The following is a 22,007-nucleotide window of genomic DNA, read 5'->3' as shown; positions in this document are numbered from 1 at the left end:
ATCTTCCCATGACTGCTTCCCTGCCTTGTACCACTTCCCTTTTCTACATATTCAGATAGGAGTGAACTTTAAGGTTCAGCTCAAATGCTACTCCCTGTTCTTCCTTTTTTTTTTGGAAGCCCCAGACTGCTTCCCTGCCTTGCACTGCTTCCCTTTTCTACATATCCAAATAGGAGTGAACTTTAAGGTTCAGCTCAAATGCTACTCCTTGTTCTTCTGTTTTTTTTTTTTTTGAAGCCCCAATGGCCCTAACTGGAATAATATCCCACTTGCACTTCTGTAGCCATTTTTTGTCTACTCTCTGATTCCCTAGCACAGTCTACGTTAATTTTGTAGTTTTGTACACACAGATTAGGCCCTTCTAAAAATTGTATTCCCCTTAACGTATGGAATGTATACATACCATCTTTTCATTTTTTTGGATACATTGATACCAGATTCTCAAATATTTGAGTAAATTAGGCAATATAGTGTAGTAGTTAAGAGTTTTGGAGTCAGAGAGACCAAGTTTCTTACATTACTGCTCATTCCCTGCATGATCTTGGGTACGTTATTTAACCTCTCTGAGCCTCAGTTTCCCCATCTGCAAAATGGAGGTAATAATATGTACTTGACAGAATGATTGTGAGGATGGAGGGCTTTAAAGTACTTGGTAGGTACATGTTATATAGTAAGTACTCAGTAAGTTAATGTATACAATATATTCATAGTTATTTGGATATAGATTAAGGTGAGTTTGGGTAGCCCAAATTATTTTTAAGGGGTGTTTCATCTAAATAGAATTAGAAACCTCATTTTGGAAAGAGGAACACTTCTTTATTCTACTTGATTTCATTTTAAAAATCAACTTCGAAAATTTCATTAGCCTTAGCGCTCTAGTTGGAAAAACAAATTTTCCAGAATCAGTGCTGGTGATGGCCTCATTTAGGAAATGCTGTTTTAGGGAAATGGCCTCAGGAAAAGCACGCAGATGTATGACCAGAATGCTCGTTATGTAATGTACCGTGGCTGATGTGGTCGGTGGGCACATCATCTGCCTGGGTGAGATGAGAGGTCTTCTGAATCTGCTCCAGCCAGAGCTGAAAGAATGTGAGAGACACTGTGGTGGTAACTTCATCCCTGTACCCCTCCCACTCCATGTCTCAGGCTTGACTTGCTGTATGAGAGCACAGGCCCTCTGAATGTGTTAGAGCACTTCTTTCCACGTGGAAGCCAGGGCCCCTCTTTCAGTGGCTGAGCATCCACTGGACATTTCTAGGTGGTTATTTGTTCCTCAGCAGGGCAGAATCTGTCCTCAGCACTGCCTTTAAGGCTGGCCCTGTCATTTCTCCTTGAGTCTTAGCTGTTGTTTAAATTAGCTGCTTGGTCAAGGTGTTTGATATAGTTGATTGCCACCTAGTGGCCACAGATAAGACTGCGTGTCACGGAAACAAGAAAAATGCTATGGAGAATTTTGTTTCATTCTAAGATTTGCACAGGGTGTGTGTGTGTGTGTGTGTGTGTGTGTGTGTATGTGTTTTGTTTGTTTTTGCTAGTACAATGCTAGGAGTCTGGGCTGTAGAATGGTATTTACAAGGGACTGTCACTTGCTTTTCTTATAGTTAAGCACATCGAACTAGGTTAAATGCTACATACAGACTTGGGGAAATGGGGAGTTGTGGGAAGTGCCTCTCTCCAAGCACAGTTTCTGATTCAGTCTTCCCAGATATGGGAAGAGAGGAAAGACGGGTCTTTGGGGACTCTTCCTTAAACTGTTCTAACTGCAACCTGGGGCTTGTGCTGGGGCTAAGAGAGGACAGTTGGTTGTGGCCAGCATTTGGATTGTGTATAGCTCATTTCTCCAGCTTCCTTGGTATAGATGAGGTTTTACTTTATGTTCCTGCTGGTGGTGGCTCTCCCTCCAGCTCTGTGGTACTCTTCCTCAAAGGAAGGCAGGTGGTCATATGCTAATAGGAAGCACATTCCCACATATCTATCAGGCTCCAGCCAGACTTACGTAAGTTGGAGAGTTTGTCTTAACTTACCTGCTTTTTTTTTCACTTGTCAAACATGGAGTCGGGAGGTTCACCTTTGATGAAAGCTAATGGACTCGTGGAGTGCCCAATTTCCTCTCTCTCTGTTCTTTCCGCAACACCTGCTGAGTGTTGGACCTTGGGGATAGAGTGGTGAGCATGAAGGGATATGATCCTCGTCCTTATAGAACGTACTAGTTGGGGAGGCATTACTTGAAGAGAAGAATTACCTGAACAAATATAAAATTGCTCTGAAGAAAAGATGTATAGTACTCAGAGAGTGAGAAATAGGGTTGGGTTCAGCCTGATTAGATAAGTCAGGGAAGGCTTCCTGGAGGAAAGAACTTTTGGGCCAAGGGCTGCAGGCATGTAGTGGCAGGTAGGAGTTGGGCATGCCCCAGGAACTGGCAGAGGCCAGAGCAGCTGGAGCCCAGAGAGGGGTGTGGGGAGGCCAGACCCTGCAGGGCCTCTGAGGCCTTGGGAGGGACTTTTGTCTTCACCTCCAGCCTCTGGGAAGCCATCACAGGGCTCATTGCTGGTGTTGACGTAATTGGGTGGAGAACTGATGTGACGGACAGAAGTGGATGTGGGGAGGCCAGAGAGGAGGCAGTTGCAGTTATGTAGGCAAATGGAGTGTTTTGTATAGGGGTTGCTGATAGTGATGGGAAGGAGTGGGCAGAATTGAGACGTGCTTAGGAGACAACATGGACAGACTTGGGAATGGACATGGCACATGAAGGAGCCTGACGTGTGAGAGGATGACATGCACTGGTGACTTGTGTGGCAGGGTGAACGGCAGTGCCTTTCATCACACTGGGGATGAGGAAGAGGCCCTCGGCTGGCTCTCTGGGGAGAGGGTGGCAGAGGGTGTTTGAGTAGAGAGAGTTTGGTTCTGAGTGTGTTGAGTTTGACCTAGGAATAGGGGTGTGAGCTAAACCTGAAGTCTCTCTGGGGCTCTTGTCCATGTCTCAGCTCTCTGTCATGGGTCCTCTCTGGGGACTCTCAGGTGTTCCACCTGTAAGCCAGCTTGTGTTTCCTTGCCCACTCACATCAGTACAACAGGTTTTGAGGGACACTGTGTCCAGCCCTGTCCGAGGCACTCTTTGTGCTTCGTGACATGAAGCCATTCATGAATAGTTCCAGAATTATTCCAAATACAAGGTGATGAGGCACAGAGAGTAACTGGCGTCCAGGAAAGGGAGAGATTAACAAGGCCCGGGGACTTTGGTGTTCTTATGCTTTAGGCAGCCACAAGGCCAATCCTGTTGCAAGTTCTAACCTCAGTGATGGCCTTTCTGAACTGTAATCTCTTTTTTTTTTTTTTTTGAGACGGAGTCTCACACTGTCACCTGGGCTGGAGTGCAATGGTGCAACCTTGGCTCACCGCAACCTCCGCCTCCCAGGTTCATGAGATTCTCCTGCCTCAGCCTGCCCAAGTAGCTGGGATTACAGGTGCACACCACCACACCCAGGTTTTTTTTTTTTTGTATTTTTAGTTTTTAGTAGAGATGTGGTTTCACTGTGTTGGCCAGACTGGTGTCGAACTGCTGACCTCATGATCCACCCGCCTTGGCCTCCCGGAACTGTAATCACTTTCTAAGTCCAAAGAGAAAGATGTGACTGAGCAGCAAAACATTTCAGGGTAGTTAATACACAATTTTGGTGACTTTGGAGGTCACAAAGGCAATAGAAATACACTGAAAATACAGTTGTAAGGTTACCTGAGTCCATGTTTGTGTGTGCACATGTATGTTAAGTTTTACCCAAGGAGAAAAAGGAAATGGCTTGACTTGTATTACTGGTGCAACTTGTATAAAATTAAGGTAGATTCTAATTTTTAAAAAAATATGGTAAACCTTCTGTGTTAGTGAAAAATGGATCTATTTGGGTTAAATTTTCTTAAATCCGGTGATTAGTATCCACTGGCATCTCCAAGAAAAGAAGGGCACTTTCCTCTAGTCCCTGAGTGAGCAGGTGGCTTCTGGAGCAGTCTCTCAAGGCCCAAACTTCTAGCTGCTTCCATGTTTCTTAGCCATCTGGTCCCCTCACTCAGAGCAGCACAGCCCTACCTACTCTGGAAAGCAGATACCTGGCCTCCCCAGATGCCGGCAGTTATGACTTCCCTCCACTCTGGCCAGCATTCTGCTTTTCTAGCAACAGATGTTTCTGCAAAGTAAATATTATTGACTCTGCTTGGCTCCTTGCTGTGTCTTGCACTGCCTGTACATGAAACAGCAGGGTTATATGAGGAGGGTGCCACGAAGCTTGGCATGCACCCAGTGCCAGCCTCTTCTCTTTTCCCTCTCCTCTTACTGGAATGTGTGTGTTAGATTCCTGCGTGCATCAGAGGGAAAGCTCTTGAAATAAATCTTTGGGCTGCTGCATATCCAAGGTGAAAATCTACAAAAGATACCACCAATCCTACTGGGTTGAAATAGGCAAGAAGCAATGGTTTTTTAGGTAGAAAATTATCTTTTTAGTGTTGTTTTCATTCTGTCAAGTAACATAGAGGGTTTACCTCAATGGGGTGAAGTGGTATGGTGTTCCCACATACTACAAGGATCTCAGTTCACAGGACTTAAGTCACAGGTCCTCTCCTTAGTGGCCTTGTGCTCTTATGTCAGTCCTTTAACTTCTCCAAGCTCCAAACAGTTATTCATGCTTACCTTTCCTGGTTCCTCTTACTGGAGGACTCATATATGAGAAAAGAACAGCCCAGCTATACCTAGAACTGAATCTTGTGATGTGCAAAGTGCCTATAAAGTATGTCTCACTGGATCCTCCCTGCCTAACCCCCAGGCTGACAGCCTCCGTCAGATGAGATAACTGACACTTTATGACTAACCCAGGGTTGGTTACATATCTGATCTATGGTGGAGCTAGAACTTGAACCCAGGAGCTGTGGGATTGGGGTGGGGGCAAGGGGTTGGGGTTGATCAGCCTGTCACCACCACCCCATAGAATTCAAGTGGAGAAGGGAGGTTCTCAAAAACAAGCTTGAGATGCTGTCCCGAAGTCTGGGGAATGGATTCCAAACAAGTAAAAGGACAGCTGTCCACTTTAACTTTACTGAAAAATTCCTTTATCAAGCCTGAGGTGAGTTCCTTTTTCAGGTCCATTCATTACGATTCTCATTCTACCCAGCTTTCCTCGTTTACCTGAAGCCCAATATTGACTCCATACCAGCAGTCATTACTTAATCGTCTATCGGGGGATCGGCCTCTCCCTCAGCTTCATGGAGTCCTCACTGCTTCTCAGGCTTGCACTGTGGCAGGGTGTGCTCTGTGCCAGTGGACAAGGAAATCAGGTCACCATAAGCTAACAGGCCCTGCCCTGGTTCAGCGGGTCCCCCTGTGCAGAAGCCTCACAAAGGCCCCGTTGTGCATGACCAGCCACTCCCTGATCCTCACTGGCAGTGCGGCTTTTCAGGTGTGTGCTGGGAGCTTTCCCGAGCCTGACTTGCATTTCACCTGTTTCCACTTTGTTGAGGTGATTGAGTTTCTCTTGCTTATGGGGGAGGCACAGGATTGTCAGGTGGGTAGAAAGGCAAACCTGTGTTACTCTTAGTGCAGACCTTTGTGAGTTCTGATCAGGGAACATTCTGACTAAAATAGGAATGTGCATAACCATACCCACATGTGATGCACACACATTTGGGGACTCTAATAGAACATTGTCTTCTACTTTAAAATGTTATTCTTTCCCTTTTTTCTCGTGTCTACCTGTGGCCGCCTCCTGCCTTCCTCCCCACGATGTTCTGGCTTTCGGGTACATCTGTTCCCTTCTTGGTTTGCCTTTTGTGATTTGTGTTCTGAGGGATAGCCTCAGCCTGGGCTGGCCAGTTTTGTGAGATGCCTGAGTCCCCTGCCAACATCTTTTGACATTTTGGTAAGGACCATTCTGTGCAAGTGACTGAACAAGGGGGAGATCAGAGACTGTTGGCTCCTGCGTTCCCCTTCTCCACCCCAAGTGCCTTCTTTTGGTGTAGAGCAGAGCGCTTTGGACAAGCTGCAGCTAGCTCAGGACCGTGTCATCACAGCGTGTGGGAGGGCAGTCCAGGAGTAGGAGCTGCAGCTGCTGTCCATGCAGTAGCCTGAGCCCTGGTCCTGAGAACAGCAGCACAGCCCACGCCCGGCTCTTCCACTAGCAGCCATTGCTTGGAATGAGCACTGAGGATTGGATTTGTATCCAGTGCCCCTCCACCACCCCCCACATTTATTCAGCATACACTGAGCAGGATGCACTGCCAGGTACACAGAGGAAACAAACCAAACCAAAGCGAAAGATGGGAAAACACGATCCCTAACCTCAAGGGACAAATCCAGGAGCTAAGAAAAGTACTGGGAGTCACGGATGCTTTTATTCTAGTAGGTTATGTTGATCTGTGTAGCCACAGTACACCCCTCCCCCCCCCGCCCATATCTTATTAAAGCCAGGCCTTGTTGCCGGTTCTGCCTCATGTTTCCCTCCCCTGGGCATTTGGACATAATGCCATTTCCCCTTCAATGAGGGAAACATGTATGAGGGTAATTTGAATGATTAGCCTAATCTGCAGGAAGACTGCACATGGAATTAAGTTAAGCACATTTGTCTTCAGCAGCCAGATCTGCCAGTCCACTTAAAGGTACCTTGGTGGTTTCATACCCTTAAGAGAAGTTGAAGGCTCGGAAGGATCGTTGGCTTTCATTACTATCTTCAGTGAAAGCTTATGATGATGATTTTTTAATGATAAGGGCCCTTGAGAGTTTTTCTTATGGATACTATGTGTGGAATGTGTTTTTACCCTAATACAAAACATTGCGGGGGCTTTGTTCTCCTGGTGGTGTTGGATGTGGCCAGCCAGGAAAATTCAGGTGAGCTTTGTCAGGCCAGCAGTCCACTCTGCTCATGAGAAGAGTGGAGAGGGTTGTGAGAACCTGGGCCTTGCCTATGCTTGAGTCAGAAGAGGAAGGCCAGGTACTGTGGGTAGGGCAGTTCCCAGCCCCTCCTTCCAGCCTTCTCCAGGCTCCCTCCCTAGTGAAAGTTTGTGTTGTGAGTAGGACCTAGGGGAAATTATTGTTGAGTCATACGTGTGGGGAAAGCTGCACTGACTGCTTGGAGGGTCAGTAGCAGAGCAGACCTGCAGGCTGTGGACACTAAGGTTGGCTCTGATCCAAGCTTTCTCCCCAACTTCCTTTGGCAAGTGGATTCCCACATGTCAGATGGAGATGACAAGTTGCCTTTAGGAAGTAGAGATAGAACTTGAATTGTTAAAGCCAATATAACAAAAATATTAACTTCTAGAACAAATCAGTGCTTCATGTTATAACCAAGTGTTGGCTATTTTGAATTTATATTCTTTTGTGCTTTGAAATGGACTCAGGAAAAAATTCGCCTCCTAAGATATTCCTAGAAGGACCAATACGGGCAGCAAATCAGAAAGCCAGTTTAATTTTAGTAATTCCTGATTTTTCCTGTCTTTTTCTTGCTAGATTTGTCTTCAGCGAAGCGGAAGTTTGCAGATTCCTTAAATGAATTTAAATTTCAGTGCATAGGAGATGCAGAAACAGATGATGAGATGTGTATAGGTAAGTCATAACTGTGCAGAAGATAAAAATGTTCATTGTTTGTCGTAGCCTTCAGTGTCCCAGCAGAGCCTTTTTCCTGCGATAGGAAGTCTCTAAGGTTAGTAAAGAAGGAAGTGCTTAGTGGAAGTGGAGGGCCAGAAATATGTGAGGATCGGGGCTACTCTGGTCTTCTTGAGTTTTGGGATTGCCTCACCCTCTAGCTTGCAGGAGAGAAAGCTTGAAGTTTTGTGGTGGGACTCTCCTTTCCACCTCCCTTTAGTGATTTTCTGACTGGTGACATTCTTTCCCTCCAACCACAGTACTAAGCTTAGAGCATATGTAGAACACAGGTAGATGAGGGCAAAATTAGATCAGAGGTTGCAAATTGATAGGCTGAGATCAGAACACAGCCCAATTTTCTTTGACTCTCATTTTTTAAAATTGAATGACCATACAAATTCAATTCATAATATAAAATTCCAGTTTTCCAGCTTCTTCAAAAAGTTTGAGAATTTGATCTACTGGCCCCCTCTTCTGACCTGGCAGCAGTTGGCTGAGCTATGCATCTGCCACTGCCTTCAGATAGGGAGAGGAGCTCCATGTCGGGTTCTCCTGTGCTGTCTACAGGGAGGTCCCTGCCTCTCCTGTTTCCTTAAAAAAGGCTGAGGTGGGTTACTGTTTATCACCACGGTGTGTTGCTTCACTCTTCACCATCACCTGCCTTGATCTGTAGGCAGCTGTAAGCATGGAGGATTTGCAATGTCAAGACACCTTTCTTTGCCAGGGCCTTGTCATTGCACACTGTTCTTCTATGGGCGCCTTGGTTGACTCCATTAAATGGGCAAGAATTGAGAAAGTTTTATTGGATGAATTAATTCTTCAAATGCTTATTGAGTTCCTGTTGCGGTGCAGAACATCAGCATCTGGAGCTGGCACAGGCAATTGGGAGACAGCTGAGGGTGGTGAAAACGCATCCTTGTAACTTGTGAATGTATGGATGCTTTTCCCAACATGGCTCAAGGGTCTCAAGTATCCTCAGGGCCACTGCACATAGTGCTTATTGCTTTTGTGAATAGTTTTGGCAAAGATGACTGTTCATGTGTGAGCATCATGCCTCAAGCTGCATTCTATTAATGAGTGGCTTGAGGACTCAGAGAGGAGGAACCCAAAGAGAAGCCAGAGATGTGGCTTCCAATGCCAGCAGCACTGTTTGTTTAGCTCTGGTGCCAAAGAAAAGGCTGGGTTCTGACGCAACGCCATGACAAAGGTTGAGGAGGTCGAATCTGGACAGGAAATCCTTCAACTCCTAAGCGGAACTCTGCCCCTTCCAGCCTGGGTCCTGGAAGCCTGCCAGCATCTCACCAGTCCTGGGTACTCTCAGGAACAGACAGATCTTTTCCTTGAAGAAATCATTTCCTAGCTAGAGTGCCAGGTGGAATTAACCTGCATTTCTGGGTCATCCTTAATGGTTAATTATTAAAAAGATGAAGGGAGCCTTGGGAAGCAATTGACTTTAGGCATCTGTGTGTGCCAAGGAATTAAAATCCATAACATAATAGCCAGAGCTGGAAAGGCTCCCCAAGACCTGTGACACTCCTTTCGCCTCATGGCCCCTTTCTCTTTTCCAGCAAGATCTTTGCAGGAGTTTGCCACTGTCCTCAGGAATCTTGAAGATGAACGGATACGGATGGTGAGTAGGGCTGGGCTACTCTTGGTCCCAGATAGTATGTTCATGTTGAGGGAGTGAGGGATTGGTTATCAGAGGAACTAGATTCAAATCCAGACTCTGCCATTTGAGTGTTTTGAGCTCTTCAGCAAGCCTCATCTTTGTAGAGTTTGAAGCCTTTTGTAAATATTAAAGGATTACTCTGGTGGATAACTTTAGAACAACGTAGTTAAATGACGTTCTTCTGAAGATTCATTTTAAGGTCTTTTCATAAGGTGTATGACTTAAGGGTGGATCTTTTGAATTATTTCACTTTTTTGGGCCTCAGATTCTCTACCAGCAGAATGAGAAAGAAGGTGCCTCACTCTGCCCCTCCCCCCATCTTACTGAACCTGATCAAGAGCCCGTTGAGCACAGGGATCACTTCCCTTTTCATTTTTTTTTTTGAGACGGAGTCTTGCTCTGTCGCCCAGGCTGGGGTGCAGTGGTGTGATCTGGGCTCACTGCAAGCTCCGCCTCCTGGGTTCATGCCATTCTCCTGCCTTAGCCTCCCGAGTAGCTGAGACTACAGGTGCCCGCCACCACACCCAGCTAATTTTTGTATTTTTAGTAGACACAGGGTTTCACCATGTTAGCCAGGATGGTCTCGATCTCCTGACCTCGTGATCCATCTGCCTCGGCCTCCCAAAGTACTGGGATTACGGGCATGAGCCACCGTGCCCGGCCTTTGCTTTTCATTTTTAAGCACCCAACACAGTGCCTGCCAGGTAGGAGGGACCCAGTAAACAGGTACTTTGTAATGAAGGTAACTATAAAAGGCTCTTCAAGAGAGGCATTGTCCACATTTAAGAGTCAAATGCTGATCTCCAGATTCTTAAGAGATATCTTTTGTACTAGAATTGATTGTTCTGGCAGACAGAGAGGGCCTCACTCTGTCACCTAGGCTGGAGTGCAGTGGTGCCATCATAGCTCACTGTAGCTTCAAACTCCTGGGCTCAAGCGATCCTCCTGCTTCAGTCTCCTGAGTCGCTGCAACTATAGGTCTGCACTACTGTGCCTAGCTAATTTATTTTTGTTTTTTTGTAGAGATGAGGTCTTGCTGTATTACCCAGGCTGATCTCAAACTCCAAACCTTAAGTGATCCTCCTGCCTTGCCTCTCAAAGTGCTGGGATTACAGGCATGAGCCACCGTGCCCAGCCTGTAATTTATTCTGATACAGTTCAGCATTAGCAGATAAGAGATTCCACATCTACAGGAAGTTCCTTTGCATTTTCCTCCATATCCCTAAGATATGAGGAATGAAGTCCCCTGCTGACTTGAAGTCCCCTGCTGCCTGTCCACTGATTTTCCACTAGGAGGGCGTGTCTTCAGGCAGCAATGCGCCAAAGTCCTAGGAAATCCTGCATCAATCAACATTTTCTTCTCTTCCCATGCTAACAGTTGGTAGTTTGAACACTATTCACCAAGACATTATGTAGCCAAGTACTTTACATGCATTTTCTATTTTAACCCTCGTGATGACTCTGGGAAGTGGTATCTGTATTATCGCCATTTTTTAGATGAAGATATTGAGGTTTACAGAGGTTAAGTAACTTGTCACGGATCACACAGTTAATAAGTGGTACAGTCTGGGTTCAAACCCAAGACTGCTTTATATTAAAAAATGTGGGGGCCAGGTAATGGCCTGTAATCCATGGCTCATGCCTGTAATCCCAGCACCTTGGGATGCTGAGGTAAGATAATTGCTTGAGCCTAGGAGTTCAAGACCAGTCTGGAGGCAACATAGACCCCATTTCAACAAATTTTTTTTTTAAGTAGCCTGGCATTGTGGCATATGCTTGTAGTCCCAGCTACTTAGGAGGAGGTAGGAGGATCGCTTGTGCCAGGGAGGTCAAGGCTGCAGTGATCTGTGATTGCACCATTGCACTCCAGCCTGGGCAACAGAGCAAGACCCTGTGTCAAAAAAAAAAAAAAAAAAAAAAAGGAGGATTCCTTTAAAACTCCAAACAGAGTAGAAGCCTCTTACCTTCTGCCCTACAGAAAGAGCAGTTTCTCTTGATTGCTCACTGCTGGTGCCTGAACCAGAATCAGAAGGGTGGTGGTGGCAGCAGTGGGGGTTGGTGGTGGGTGGAAGCAAGGGAAAGCTTGTGTGTTTGTGCATGTGCTGGTGCCTGAGAAAGGGAAATGATTCTTTTGAGTCTGATTCTTGGCTGAGTTAGTATTTGGGGGTGGGGGTGTGGTAAGCAAATCACTATGAATACCCTGCAGATTGCTATGGCCTGTGGTAAGGGAACAATGACTGGATTATACTTTTCAGCTTGCCTCTGCAATTTTATTATTAATGTCAGTGAATTGAGTTTCTACTGTCTGCATCTGAGTATGTGGCCATTGCAAGCTCCTTCTCTACCGCCTTGCCCTGTGACAACTTCATCAGTTCAGTTAAACTCAGCAAGCAAAGCTGCACCTTCTCTGGGAAGCCTTTCTTGACTTCCTGGGTTATATGGCTACCCTTGGTATTTTCCTAACATCCAGTTCATGCTTCTGATCCTGTGTTTACCACATTGTGTCCTGATAAACATTGTACCTGTCTGTGCCCTATAGTAAATATGAGTTCCTCAAACGCGGAGAATGGGCTTCCATGTCCCCAACATCAGGCAGTGTTGGAACCAAGTGGATGTTACACAGTCATAGAATCTTAGACTAAGTGGGACCTTATTCCTCACCATCTGCAATTGCTCATTTGACAGATGAGAAAACAGGTCTTATTAAGGCTGATAGCAAGTAGTAGTATGGCTGGGAGAAGGACTTGGGTATCCTGATTCCCAGGTGAGCAGATGAGCACTTTCATATTATAATCGGCTACTTGGGACTGCATTCTCAATCATGGATGTCCACTGGATTTAACTTGGGGAGTTTGAAAAATACTGATGTCTTGGACTAAATAAGTCCAGGGATTCTGAGTTAGTTGGAGTGTAGCCTAAACATAGGAATTTTAAAAGCTTTCCAGGTGATTCTCCTGTGTAGTTAAGGTTGAGAATCATTGACTTAGGGGCTTGGCCCACCTTTGTGAGCTTCAGAGACTTGCAGATGGTTTGTGGAGAAGTCTTAAGTGAACTGATTAAGTAACATCAAATAACAATAAAAATAACAAAATCAAACAAATTACCACCACAACACTCTAGGCTTAAATTTCACTCTTCTGAAATAAGAGATCTCCAAATTGAGAAAAAGGCAAATGGGAATAAATTTGGAGACTTGACTTTTTCTGTCCCTTACATTGTTCAGTTAGTTCTTTACTGTGTCCATCTGTGACTTCTGGCATTTACCCGGTTAGTTTCATTGCAGTGGACATGCGTGTGGTTTAGGAAAAATAATGCTTTGTTGCAGCGAGATTCCTGGAATAATTAGTTGAGCAAAGAGTGATAAATGAATGACTTAAAAGAAAAAACTGTAAAATATTGTACTGCCTTAGAAAAGACTATAGAATCTTAGAGCTGGACAGTTCAGCCCACTCATTTTGCAGATGATGAAATCAGAGCCCAGAGAGGTTAAATGTTTTGCCCGTGGTCACACAGTTGGCAGTCAATCAAGAAATAATCCATTCATGCATTTAGTCATTCAAAAATGTTTGAGTGCCCCTTTGTCTCAGCACTTTTCTTTGTTTTGGGGATAGTGGTGGCAAAGTGAGCCTTTACAAGATACTGATGTATATATATGTGTGTGTCTGTGTGTCTATGTATGTGTGTATGCATGTATATGTGTATAAATGTGTAGTGTGTAGTGGTGAACCAGAACATGCTTGGTAGGGGAGGGAAGTTGAGTTATGTTGGTAATCAGGCAAGCCTCCCTAAAGAGGTGACCTTTAAGCTGAAACCTTAATTACATGAAGGAGCTGTCCCTGTAAGGGTTTGGGAACATAGTGTCTGAAGGAATAGCCAAATGCTATGGCCTTGAAGTGGGACAAGTTTGGTGCATTTGAGGTGCATTGGAGTGCTGGTGGGTTGGAATGCAGGACCTGAGGGGTGAGCCCTGTGAGATGAAGTTGAGAGGCAGCCAGTAGTCAGGAGCCACAGGTGTCCTGGCTCTAGTCTAGTCCTATCTTGGTAGAGCAACACAAAATCAGGCTTGAAAGGTTTTATTTATAACTTGGGTAAATGAATATATGCAAGAAAATGTCACCTGAAGCTTGTAACTTAGACCCCACTCTTTCACCAATTCCTCTCTGCCCCTTCAGATGGTTGCTTACAGTTTTAGAGTTCCTCATTTTTACTTTTAAAGAATCAATATTAATCATGCATGGGAGGAAGATTATCATGTTTTGAAATAATGAGTTTTGATTTGACATGCTATTAGTTCAAGGGTTGTAAACAGTTGACACGTACAACACTGCCTACCCAAGTTTTATCTTAAGACATGGGGAGGCATCTCGTGCTGGAGCTGCTGTAATTTTTTACTGATACTGCTTTTGTGTCTTCTTTCCGCTACTCTGTTTTTCTTCACCAGATTGAGAATGCCAGCGAGGTGCTCATCACTCCCTTGGAGAAGTTTCGAAAGGAACAGATCGGGGCTGCCAAGGTGAGAATTTTGCAAGCTTTGGTCTGGATTTTAGGGTGAGAGGTCGGGAAAACATAGCACCTTCTTTAAAAAATCTAAGAATGTCTTCAGAAAATCGAAGCCCACCTTATTCAGAAAATCTTAGGCAGAGAACTCTATGGAGCCCAACTCATCAGTTCTTTATGGGTGACTGAAGTACGACAATGTGAGCTGTCAACCCCGGAGCAGCCATTCTGGTGTTTTGTTATCTAATTGTTTTGTACTTGTTCACAAATCATCCAAAGGTATAAACCACACCTCGTTTGTGTTATAATAATAGATAGCTGTGTGCTTAGACAATTGCCTTTATTGGAGAATACATTTGTTTTTGTGGAATTGTATTTTGTGGAGGTCCAGGACTTGCAGCCTAAGCAGGGGTTACAAATTTGTGCCCTGTGGGTACAGGGACTTTCTTTAAAGGGAGGCAGCTGGTACTTAGGTGTAGCTGATTTTTTTTGGGTCTGGAAATGGGCCTTTTGTTGCTGATTCTTTAAATGTTTCAAGACAAACTGAAAAACCAGTTTTATGTGAAATTTCTTGTTGGCAAATAATTTTAAAATATGTATTACACATTGTGCAGGTCGAAAAATGACATCTGCAGGCCTGCTTCATCCCAGAGATCACCGTTTGTTATCACTGACCTGGAGGGACTGTAACCTAAGCTTGACTAATTCTAGTGTGTTCTTAAGACACTGCAAAGGGAATCCTGTTCCTTTTTAAAAGGTGGATTCTCCAGGGCTCTTTTGCCCTGTAATAAATCACAAGGAAGACCAGGCGCAGTGGCTCACGCCTGTAATCCCAGCACTTTGGGAGGCTGAGGCGGGCGGATCATGAGGTCAGGAGTTCAAGACCAGCCTGACCAATATGGTGAAACCATGTCTCTACTAAAAATACAAAAATCATGGTGGTGGGTGCCTGTAGTTCCCAGCTACTCAGGAGGCTGAGGCAGGAGAATCGCTTGAACCCAGAAGGCGGAGGTTGCAGTGAGCCGAGATCTTGCCACTGACTCCAACCTGGGCAACAGAGCAAGACTCTGTGTCAAAAAAAAAAAGAAACTCTTGCCGGTTTGACCTTCGGTAGAGTGTTAGAGGCCACCTACAGGGAAGATGTTTTCACTGGAATCAATGAAAGCAAAAAGATTTCCAACATTTCCTTCCTGTTTTTCTAGAACTGTGAGTCAATTCAGCTGCAGTCTCTTATGCCACCTGCAGGGACTTTTGGGCAACACCACCCTCTTACTTTGGATTTTACTTAGTTGCAAAATGAGGTATTCCTTACCCCTACAACACACACACCCCTAAGTGCATCTGCTTTCTGGAAATAGATGTGATTAGGGCCTGCAAAAGATGATGTTTAGTCAGGATCTTTCAGAGGGATGGTTGATCACAGTTTGAAGGAGAGACCGTGGCAAAGATTGTCTCTCGGTTTTATAGTAGTACTTTTCTACTTGTTTTAGTTTACACATTTATGAGGAAGTAGGAACTCACTGGTGTTGTATCAGAGATTAAGGAATGTACAATTTGCACGAAGTCTTATTCCACTAAGAATTCATACAGACTGTGAACCAGTCCAGTGATGGCAGATAATAAGCCGTGAGCGAACGCTCCCTCAGTTCTTGGCAGCGCAGGCCCCGCCAGCAGGCCTCCTCTTGGTGGCCTTGGTTCCTGTGCCTCCCCACTCTTTCTTTTTTTCTTTTTTTTTTTTTTTTTGAGACGGAGTCTCGCTCTGTTGCCCAGGCTGGAGCCTCCCCACTCTTGAACATGCTTGGCAGTGGCTTCCAGGGGTTATGCAGAGCTTTGAGACCGAGGCAGATCAGACCTGTCTGTTGAGTCATCTTTTCTTTCTTTTTCTTTTCTTTTCTTTTTTTTTGAGACGGAGTCTCGCTCTGTTGCCCAGGCTGGAGTGCAGTGGTGCTATCTTGGCTCACTGCAAGCTCCGCCTCCCAGGTTCAAGCGAGTCATCTTTTCAGTAGTTACTTCTCCTTCTGAGCACAGACGCCTCTCACTCTGGCCTCTTTTCTCACTGGCTTGGGGGTTACCATGGTTACCAAGGAGGTGAGGCAAGAGTCTGAGTGAGCTCCCTCTGGACTTAATACCAGTGATTTTAATGACAGGAGGAGGTACTGTCCCCCATGGGGGGTATAGATGGTAATATATTAGGATAAAGAATTTAAATAGTCACTCACCAAAGCATGTTTCCCCTCATGCATACTCTGTTCTCCCATTCTTTAAACCATAATAATGATCAATTATTAAATAACTTCTGGATGATCATTAAAGAAGAATTGTGATAACATTTGGGTGATTTCTCATCCCTCCCCATTTGTCATTTTTTCCCCCAGCATAGCCTCCTTTCCATCATTCCACACACACATACATTTATATCATAACATTATGTAAATTTAAGAGAAAACATACAAGCAAACAGCAGATCTACTTCTAGGTGACCCCGGGAGTAGTCTCAAGAACATCTCAGAGCCAGCAAGTGCTCTTCAGGTGGTTTTGGTATTGGCCAAGTGGAGGTTCTGAACTCTGCCTGTGCCATGCTAAAATTACTTTTTCCTCCTCCTCCACTCTCTGGTGCTGCTTTGGTTGCCATAACAGCCTGTTGCAGCGTGCACCGTGTGAAGGCTGCCAGGGAGGAAGATTCTTGGGCATTCTTATGCTAATGTGCTACTCTGGAGTAGGGCACGACCCATGGTGCTTGACATAACCATGGCCCTAAGTTTCTATTTCTGAGTTTGAGGAAATTATTTTTTCCTGTATCAGAGGTACATTAGGAATGCTGGACTCTGGAATAAGTATAATAGACATAAGAGAGTAGCGTAGAGAGTGCGTCTACAGCTAGACTGTCTGAATCCAAATCTCACTTCTGCCATTTGCACGTAGACTTGGGGAGGTTACTGAACCTCTTCATGCCTGTTTCCTGATCTCTAAAATGGGGGTAATAATAAAACTTGTCTCGTAGAGTTATTATGAAGAAGTGAGCGAACTCTTATCAAATGCTTAAAACGGTGTCTAACATATAGCTACCTGAACACGAGAACAATGTTTGTCATGTAATCATTCAGTGTTAGTGATTATATTGGATACATACGGTTCAGTTCATTCGTTTAAAAAATATGTGAGAGCCTGCTCTGTGCCAGCACTGTTCTGTGCCCTGATATTTGGTGGAGAACGAGGCAGGTGTGGTTGCCATGCTTATGATGTAACTGGGGTGAAAGACATTAGACAAAAAGATCTAAATAAATGTATAATTTCCAATTGTAGTAGGTTCTTGGGAGGGTTACCTTCATGGCACACGGGAGATAGAAAGCAGGTGTGTTCTTGATAAGAAGGAGGCAGGTTTAGGTGATGAGCTCACCACTGTCACCACCATTGCTGGCATTTATTGAGCACTTTCCATGTGGCAGGCACCCTGCCAAGCACTATTTGTGGTTTATTTCATTTAACCCTAGAAATCCTTTGAGGAGGGGGTGTCCTTGTTTTTATTTTATTATATGGTCTTTGAGCTGAAAGAAGAAACTTGAGCAATTATCTAATCATCCTCGATTTTTAGTTAAGGATATTGAGTCCTGGAGAGGGATGGTGATTTGTTTTCTAGCCAGTCCATATTGAGTTGGGAATAAATTTTAGGATTCTAACTCAGTCCTTGACTTAACTACCCCACAGTACACTCTCTGGAAGGTGAAAACCATCTTGTGTCCTGAGTAATGGACACTCTCTCCCATCTTAAGAACATTATCTAAGCTGTAGTACTTTGTTGTCGCAGAGGTCTTATTGCTTTTTTCTCAGAACAGAAGTGGCTTCCCTTTCTCCTTATTTTTTTCTCGAACTTTGGGTGTCCTCTTAAACATGAAATGTGGAGGCGCAAGTTGCCAGAATGTCCCAGAATGCCAGTGACTCATGTTCCCTGGCTTTTTCTCACCTCTGGCCAGCTGGACTGTCCTTTTGGCGTTGCTGATAAGGCTGGTGGGAGTGGATACATGTGAGCAGCGTTTGGAATTGGAGCCCCAGTTCAAAGTTGCTGGTTTCACTAATGGAAAAGAATTGCTTAAATCAAGTCTCTTGCCTGTACCCTCCTCAAATTTGAAGGAGTAATGTGTCCTCGGGCTTTTTCTTCATTTGCTGCTAAGTGTTTAATTGTTCTTGTATGTGAGCAGTCTTTTAAGCAAAGCTCAGATTCATGGAAATGGGTATATGTCAGCTAAAATGGATATATGGTTATTCTGCCCACTCTGTGAGCATGTGCCAGATGAGTGGTATTCTGACATGGCGGAGCTTGTCAGGGCTCTGGGCGATGGCTTCTTGGCTCAGAGTGTTCTGCCCCAGGGCATTTGCACTTGACAGTTCTGCTCTAGAAGGCTCTAGTCTGCTCCTTCTGTATTTAACATGTAGGTCTCAGCTCACAGCTCCCTCCCGCAAATGATGCCTTTCCTGGGTGCGCTATCTAAAGAATCTCTGTGACCGCGCCCTGTTTATTTCCTTTGTAGTGCTTGCAGCAGTCTATAATTATGCTGATTATTTATTTACTGGTTAATCATGCTTCTCCTACTAGAACATTTCTACCATGAGGGTTGGGACCATTTTTGTCTTATATTTGTAGTGCCTAAAGTAGAGCCTTACACAGAGTGGTTGCTGATTATAAATTTGTTAAAGGAATAAAGAGATGTGTCTGAGCTTCCTTATTTGGCCAGAAAATATTTTTTCTCTTCTAGGCTTTGGAGTTGCAGAAAAGCATCCCTATGGATTTGGGCTCCACAGGAGTCAAAAGCAGGAATAATGTACCTAATTAGTGAATTTGATCCTGTTTATCAGCCCGGTGCCAACCTTCTTCCAGCCTCCTTGTCTGCTCTCCCCATTGGAATGTGGAAGGAAGGCAGACTGCCTGTGACAATCTGTCTCACCTGTGGTGGAGAACATGGGCTTTGGAGGCACATTGTCCTGGGCTCCAATCCCAGCTCTGTCACTCTCTGTGACTTTTTACAAGTTCACCTCTTTGGGTGCAAGTTTTCTTATCTGTCAAATGGGAGATAGAAATAGAACCATAGTGACCCAATGATTCAGTGGTGGGGAGCAGGGATTAATATGTATACTATGGTAATTTTTTTTCATTTTGAAGGCATAATGCGGCCAATAATTTCTTAAAGAGAAGAAAAAAATAACTGTTACCCCATTACCATAACTCAGGTATTTTCCTATAAGTAAATTCCCACCTCATCTTTGTCCATGGGTGGTAGACACACTGTATGTAGGATGTAGCAAGTTTATATAATGCTATTTTACTTTTCTCTCTTAAGTTTTCCAGTGACTAGTTATGCTTATTGGATGTTTCATACTTTATGCCAAACGTTATCCTTGGCAGTGATGTTGCTGCTGTTGCTTTTATTTTTGTTTTGCTGGCATAAATGGTGCCATAGTAAACAAATTTGTGTGAAGATAATATTGTTGTTTTGAATTATTCCTCAGCTTAAAGACCTGCATGCGATATTAAGTGTCAAGAGATATTTAGGCTTACATACCAAGAAGTGTTTTTTCAACAGTATTAAGGCTGGGTCTAGCCTTAGTCTAGACTTGTCTCATTCAGGCTGTAAGGAGATCTTCCTTCCTTGGTGTTAGCTTCATAGGTACCCCCACTGCTGCTACCCCCCAACCCCCAACCCCTGGCTGCCTTCTGGCCTTGAATATCCTTGTGAGTTAGAAAGTAGAAATTTCTGTTTCACAAAGTTCTTAGAGGGGGAATCTTGGCTTTGCCACCATTAAATATTCATATTTAGCTCATTTCTGGTCTTGTACTGGTTGATGCCTCTCTGCTAGACACTCAAACACAGGGGGCTGTTGATGGGTGGCTGCAGGATTTAATGGGCATTACCTGAAAAGTAGGAGCCGAGTCATCATATGTGATCTTGAGAGATAGAGGCTGCTTTTATTCCTGCAACGTGTTACTCTTTTTCTTTTCTCTCTTTTTTTTTTTTTTTTGCCAGGAAGCCAAAAAGAAGTATGACAAAGAGACAGAAAAGTATTGTGGCATCTTAGAAAAACACTTGAATTTGTCTTCCAAAAAGAAAGAATCTCAGCTTCAGGAGGTAAGAGGCTTTATTTAGTATCCTGAATAAAGTGTTCAATTTGTACCTGATGCTGTGGATATGTGCTGGTTGCTCTTTGCTAGAAAATCTTAGGGTTAGAAGAGACCTGGGAAGCCAGGGGATTGCTCCTGATCCCTCATCCAATGCCTGATGCCTGGATTGCCTTTGTGTCCTCCCATCCCAGTCCACTGTTTGTAGTTTTCCCACCTGTCAAGGTGGAACATGCTGCTGGCTGAGATGACCACCTCCTTGTTGGGCTGCCCTGATTGCTAGATGTCTTCATTTCATACTGACAGTTCTTTTCCTGTTTCTCTCACCCTTGGCCTTAATTCTGCATTCTGTTACTTTACCTTTTGACTTCCTGCCTTTTATCAGTGATTTGAAATGTTAGCATCTCAAACACTTTGGTTATCCTTCCTTAATATTAATTTTTTCATTATTTCAACCAGCACTTGACATTAGTCTACTTTCTTTTTTTAAAAAGCGGTGCTTTATTATCCTGTATATGTTTTCTGCTTTGGTAATGTTGTTTCAAGAAAATACATTCTTAAATTTGCACTTGATTTTTCTGGGTTTGCGTGGTATCTTTTAAAAAGTAGTTCACTTGGAAAGAAAAATGATGGAGCCCTCGCAGCCATGGAGCTGTGACCATTTTTATTTAGTTCATGAAGACTGGCATGTTTAAGGGAGTTTATGCTTCTTGGAGACAGGGAGTTTCCTAGTAGAACCTCACTTTTGGCTTTAAAAATGTCATTTAACTCAACAGTTTGCTTGACCTCTCTCATGATATTTTTGCCAAAAGAGGCTACTGTGGCTTCCAGGCCGGCCCTTGTTTTTAAATTTTCATTCTTTTTGAGCAGATACCATGCCAGTACTTCTGCTAGGTGAAAGTTATATGAGGACAATTAGAGGCAGAGGTTGAAAGGTTGGAGTAACTCAGGAGATGGTGGAGTTCAATCCCCTCCCAACCACAATTGGTTACACATCTTGGGATGGGAATGTGGTGTTCTCAGAACTCTTTGCTTTGAAGTGAGTATTTAATCCAGTTTTTAGAGTAGTGATGAGGACCGTTACTTAACAACAATGACAACTGTAGCAGCAACAAATGTTTATAATGGACTTTGTAGATCAGTTTTTGGCCAGCCAATAAATAGCATTGACTATTGGGTGTGTGCTTTACAAAGTAGAAAATGCTAATTTATCCTTGAAGATCTTGTGCCTGAGTAGGGAAAAAGAAGCAAAAGCAGAGGAAGTGCTTCTTGAAGTGGCATAGCTACTCAGGCAAATCTTGTCAAATGGGATTGAAAAACCAAAAAAAAAAAAAAAAAAAAAATCTTGTTTTCATGGGATATAAAGGCTATCCCAACTTGACATGAGGATATGGGCCCTATCCCAAAGACGCAGATAGTCCACGGTAAATATGGGATTCCATTTAGAATCTGTCTTGATACCCTCACTGTTTAGTTATTCTTCTGGCATCACTTGGCATTTAGGATTTGGAAACTAATTTATATTTAAAGAAAGGCTTTTTGGCTGTGCTTCACAATGACCAGGTTTGCCCAGCTCTCCAGTTTCCAAGTAGGCATAAATTATGGATTTGATGGCTATGCATCATTAGTGCAGATATTCGGAGTATTCAGAGTTGAGCAGGTGTGTGATTATTCTAGCACCTACTGAATCTGGGAGGCCCACAGCACACTTACCCTGTGGGCATGGCACTCTCTAGAACAAAGGTACTTCTCCACCAGATCATTCCATGGTCAGACATTGCAGACTTGGTCTGGAATGAGTCCAGCGTTTTCTTTTAGGGCTGTAAATGCCCTCTGAATTACCACAGTGTAGGGACTAGAACACTGGGCTGGCAAAGAGTATACTTTGCCTCAAAACCTTCTCTGCCATATATTTACTCTGTGACCTGGGGCAAATTACTTAGACTCTCTAAGCTTTATTTCCTTTATTCGTTAAATACTCATGTCCTACTTATGTTATGCATGAGAAGGCAAATATAACTGCTGCTCAAATATAAAGTATTTTATGTTTAATATAAAATGTGTAAATATCCTTATGATTGGCCTGTTTGCTCCATTTTCTGTTCTCAAATTGG

At 44.0% G+C, this 22,007-nt stretch overlaps 1 protein-coding gene across 7 annotated transcripts in view; it reads left to right on the top strand.

Annotated features, from left to right (window-relative positions):
* ARHGAP26 (Rho GTPase activating protein 26) overlaps positions 1 to 22,007 on the top strand; it is a 460,619-nt gene that overhangs the window by 95,439 nt on the left and 343,173 nt on the right. For 6 of the 7 annotated variants that reach the window (XR_012090832.1, XM_008014813.3, XM_038006568.2 and 3 more), the window contains exons 2-5: positions 7,484 to 7,579; positions 9,187 to 9,248; positions 13,729 to 13,800; positions 19,802 to 19,903. Coding sequence is in view for 6 of the 7 variants with exons in the window: in XM_008014813.3 (XP_008013004.1) it covers positions 7,484 to 7,579; positions 9,187 to 9,248; positions 13,729 to 13,800; positions 19,802 to 19,903 (332 nt within the window). In the remaining variant the exon portion in view is untranslated. The remainder of the gene's footprint in view (positions 1 to 7,483; positions 7,580 to 9,186; positions 9,249 to 13,728; positions 13,801 to 19,801; positions 19,904 to 22,007) is intronic. The other variant, XM_038006566.2, reaches the window with a different exon arrangement.

The sequence above is a fragment of the Chlorocebus sabaeus genome, chromosome 23 (assembly GCF_047675955.1).
Source record: "Chlorocebus sabaeus isolate Y175 chromosome 23, mChlSab1.0.hap1, whole genome shotgun sequence".
Taxonomy (NCBI): domain Eukaryota; kingdom Metazoa; phylum Chordata; class Mammalia; order Primates; family Cercopithecidae; genus Chlorocebus; species Chlorocebus sabaeus.
The sequence above is the reverse complement of the archived record's forward strand: the minus strand, read 5'-3'. Positions and strand labels throughout refer to the sequence as shown.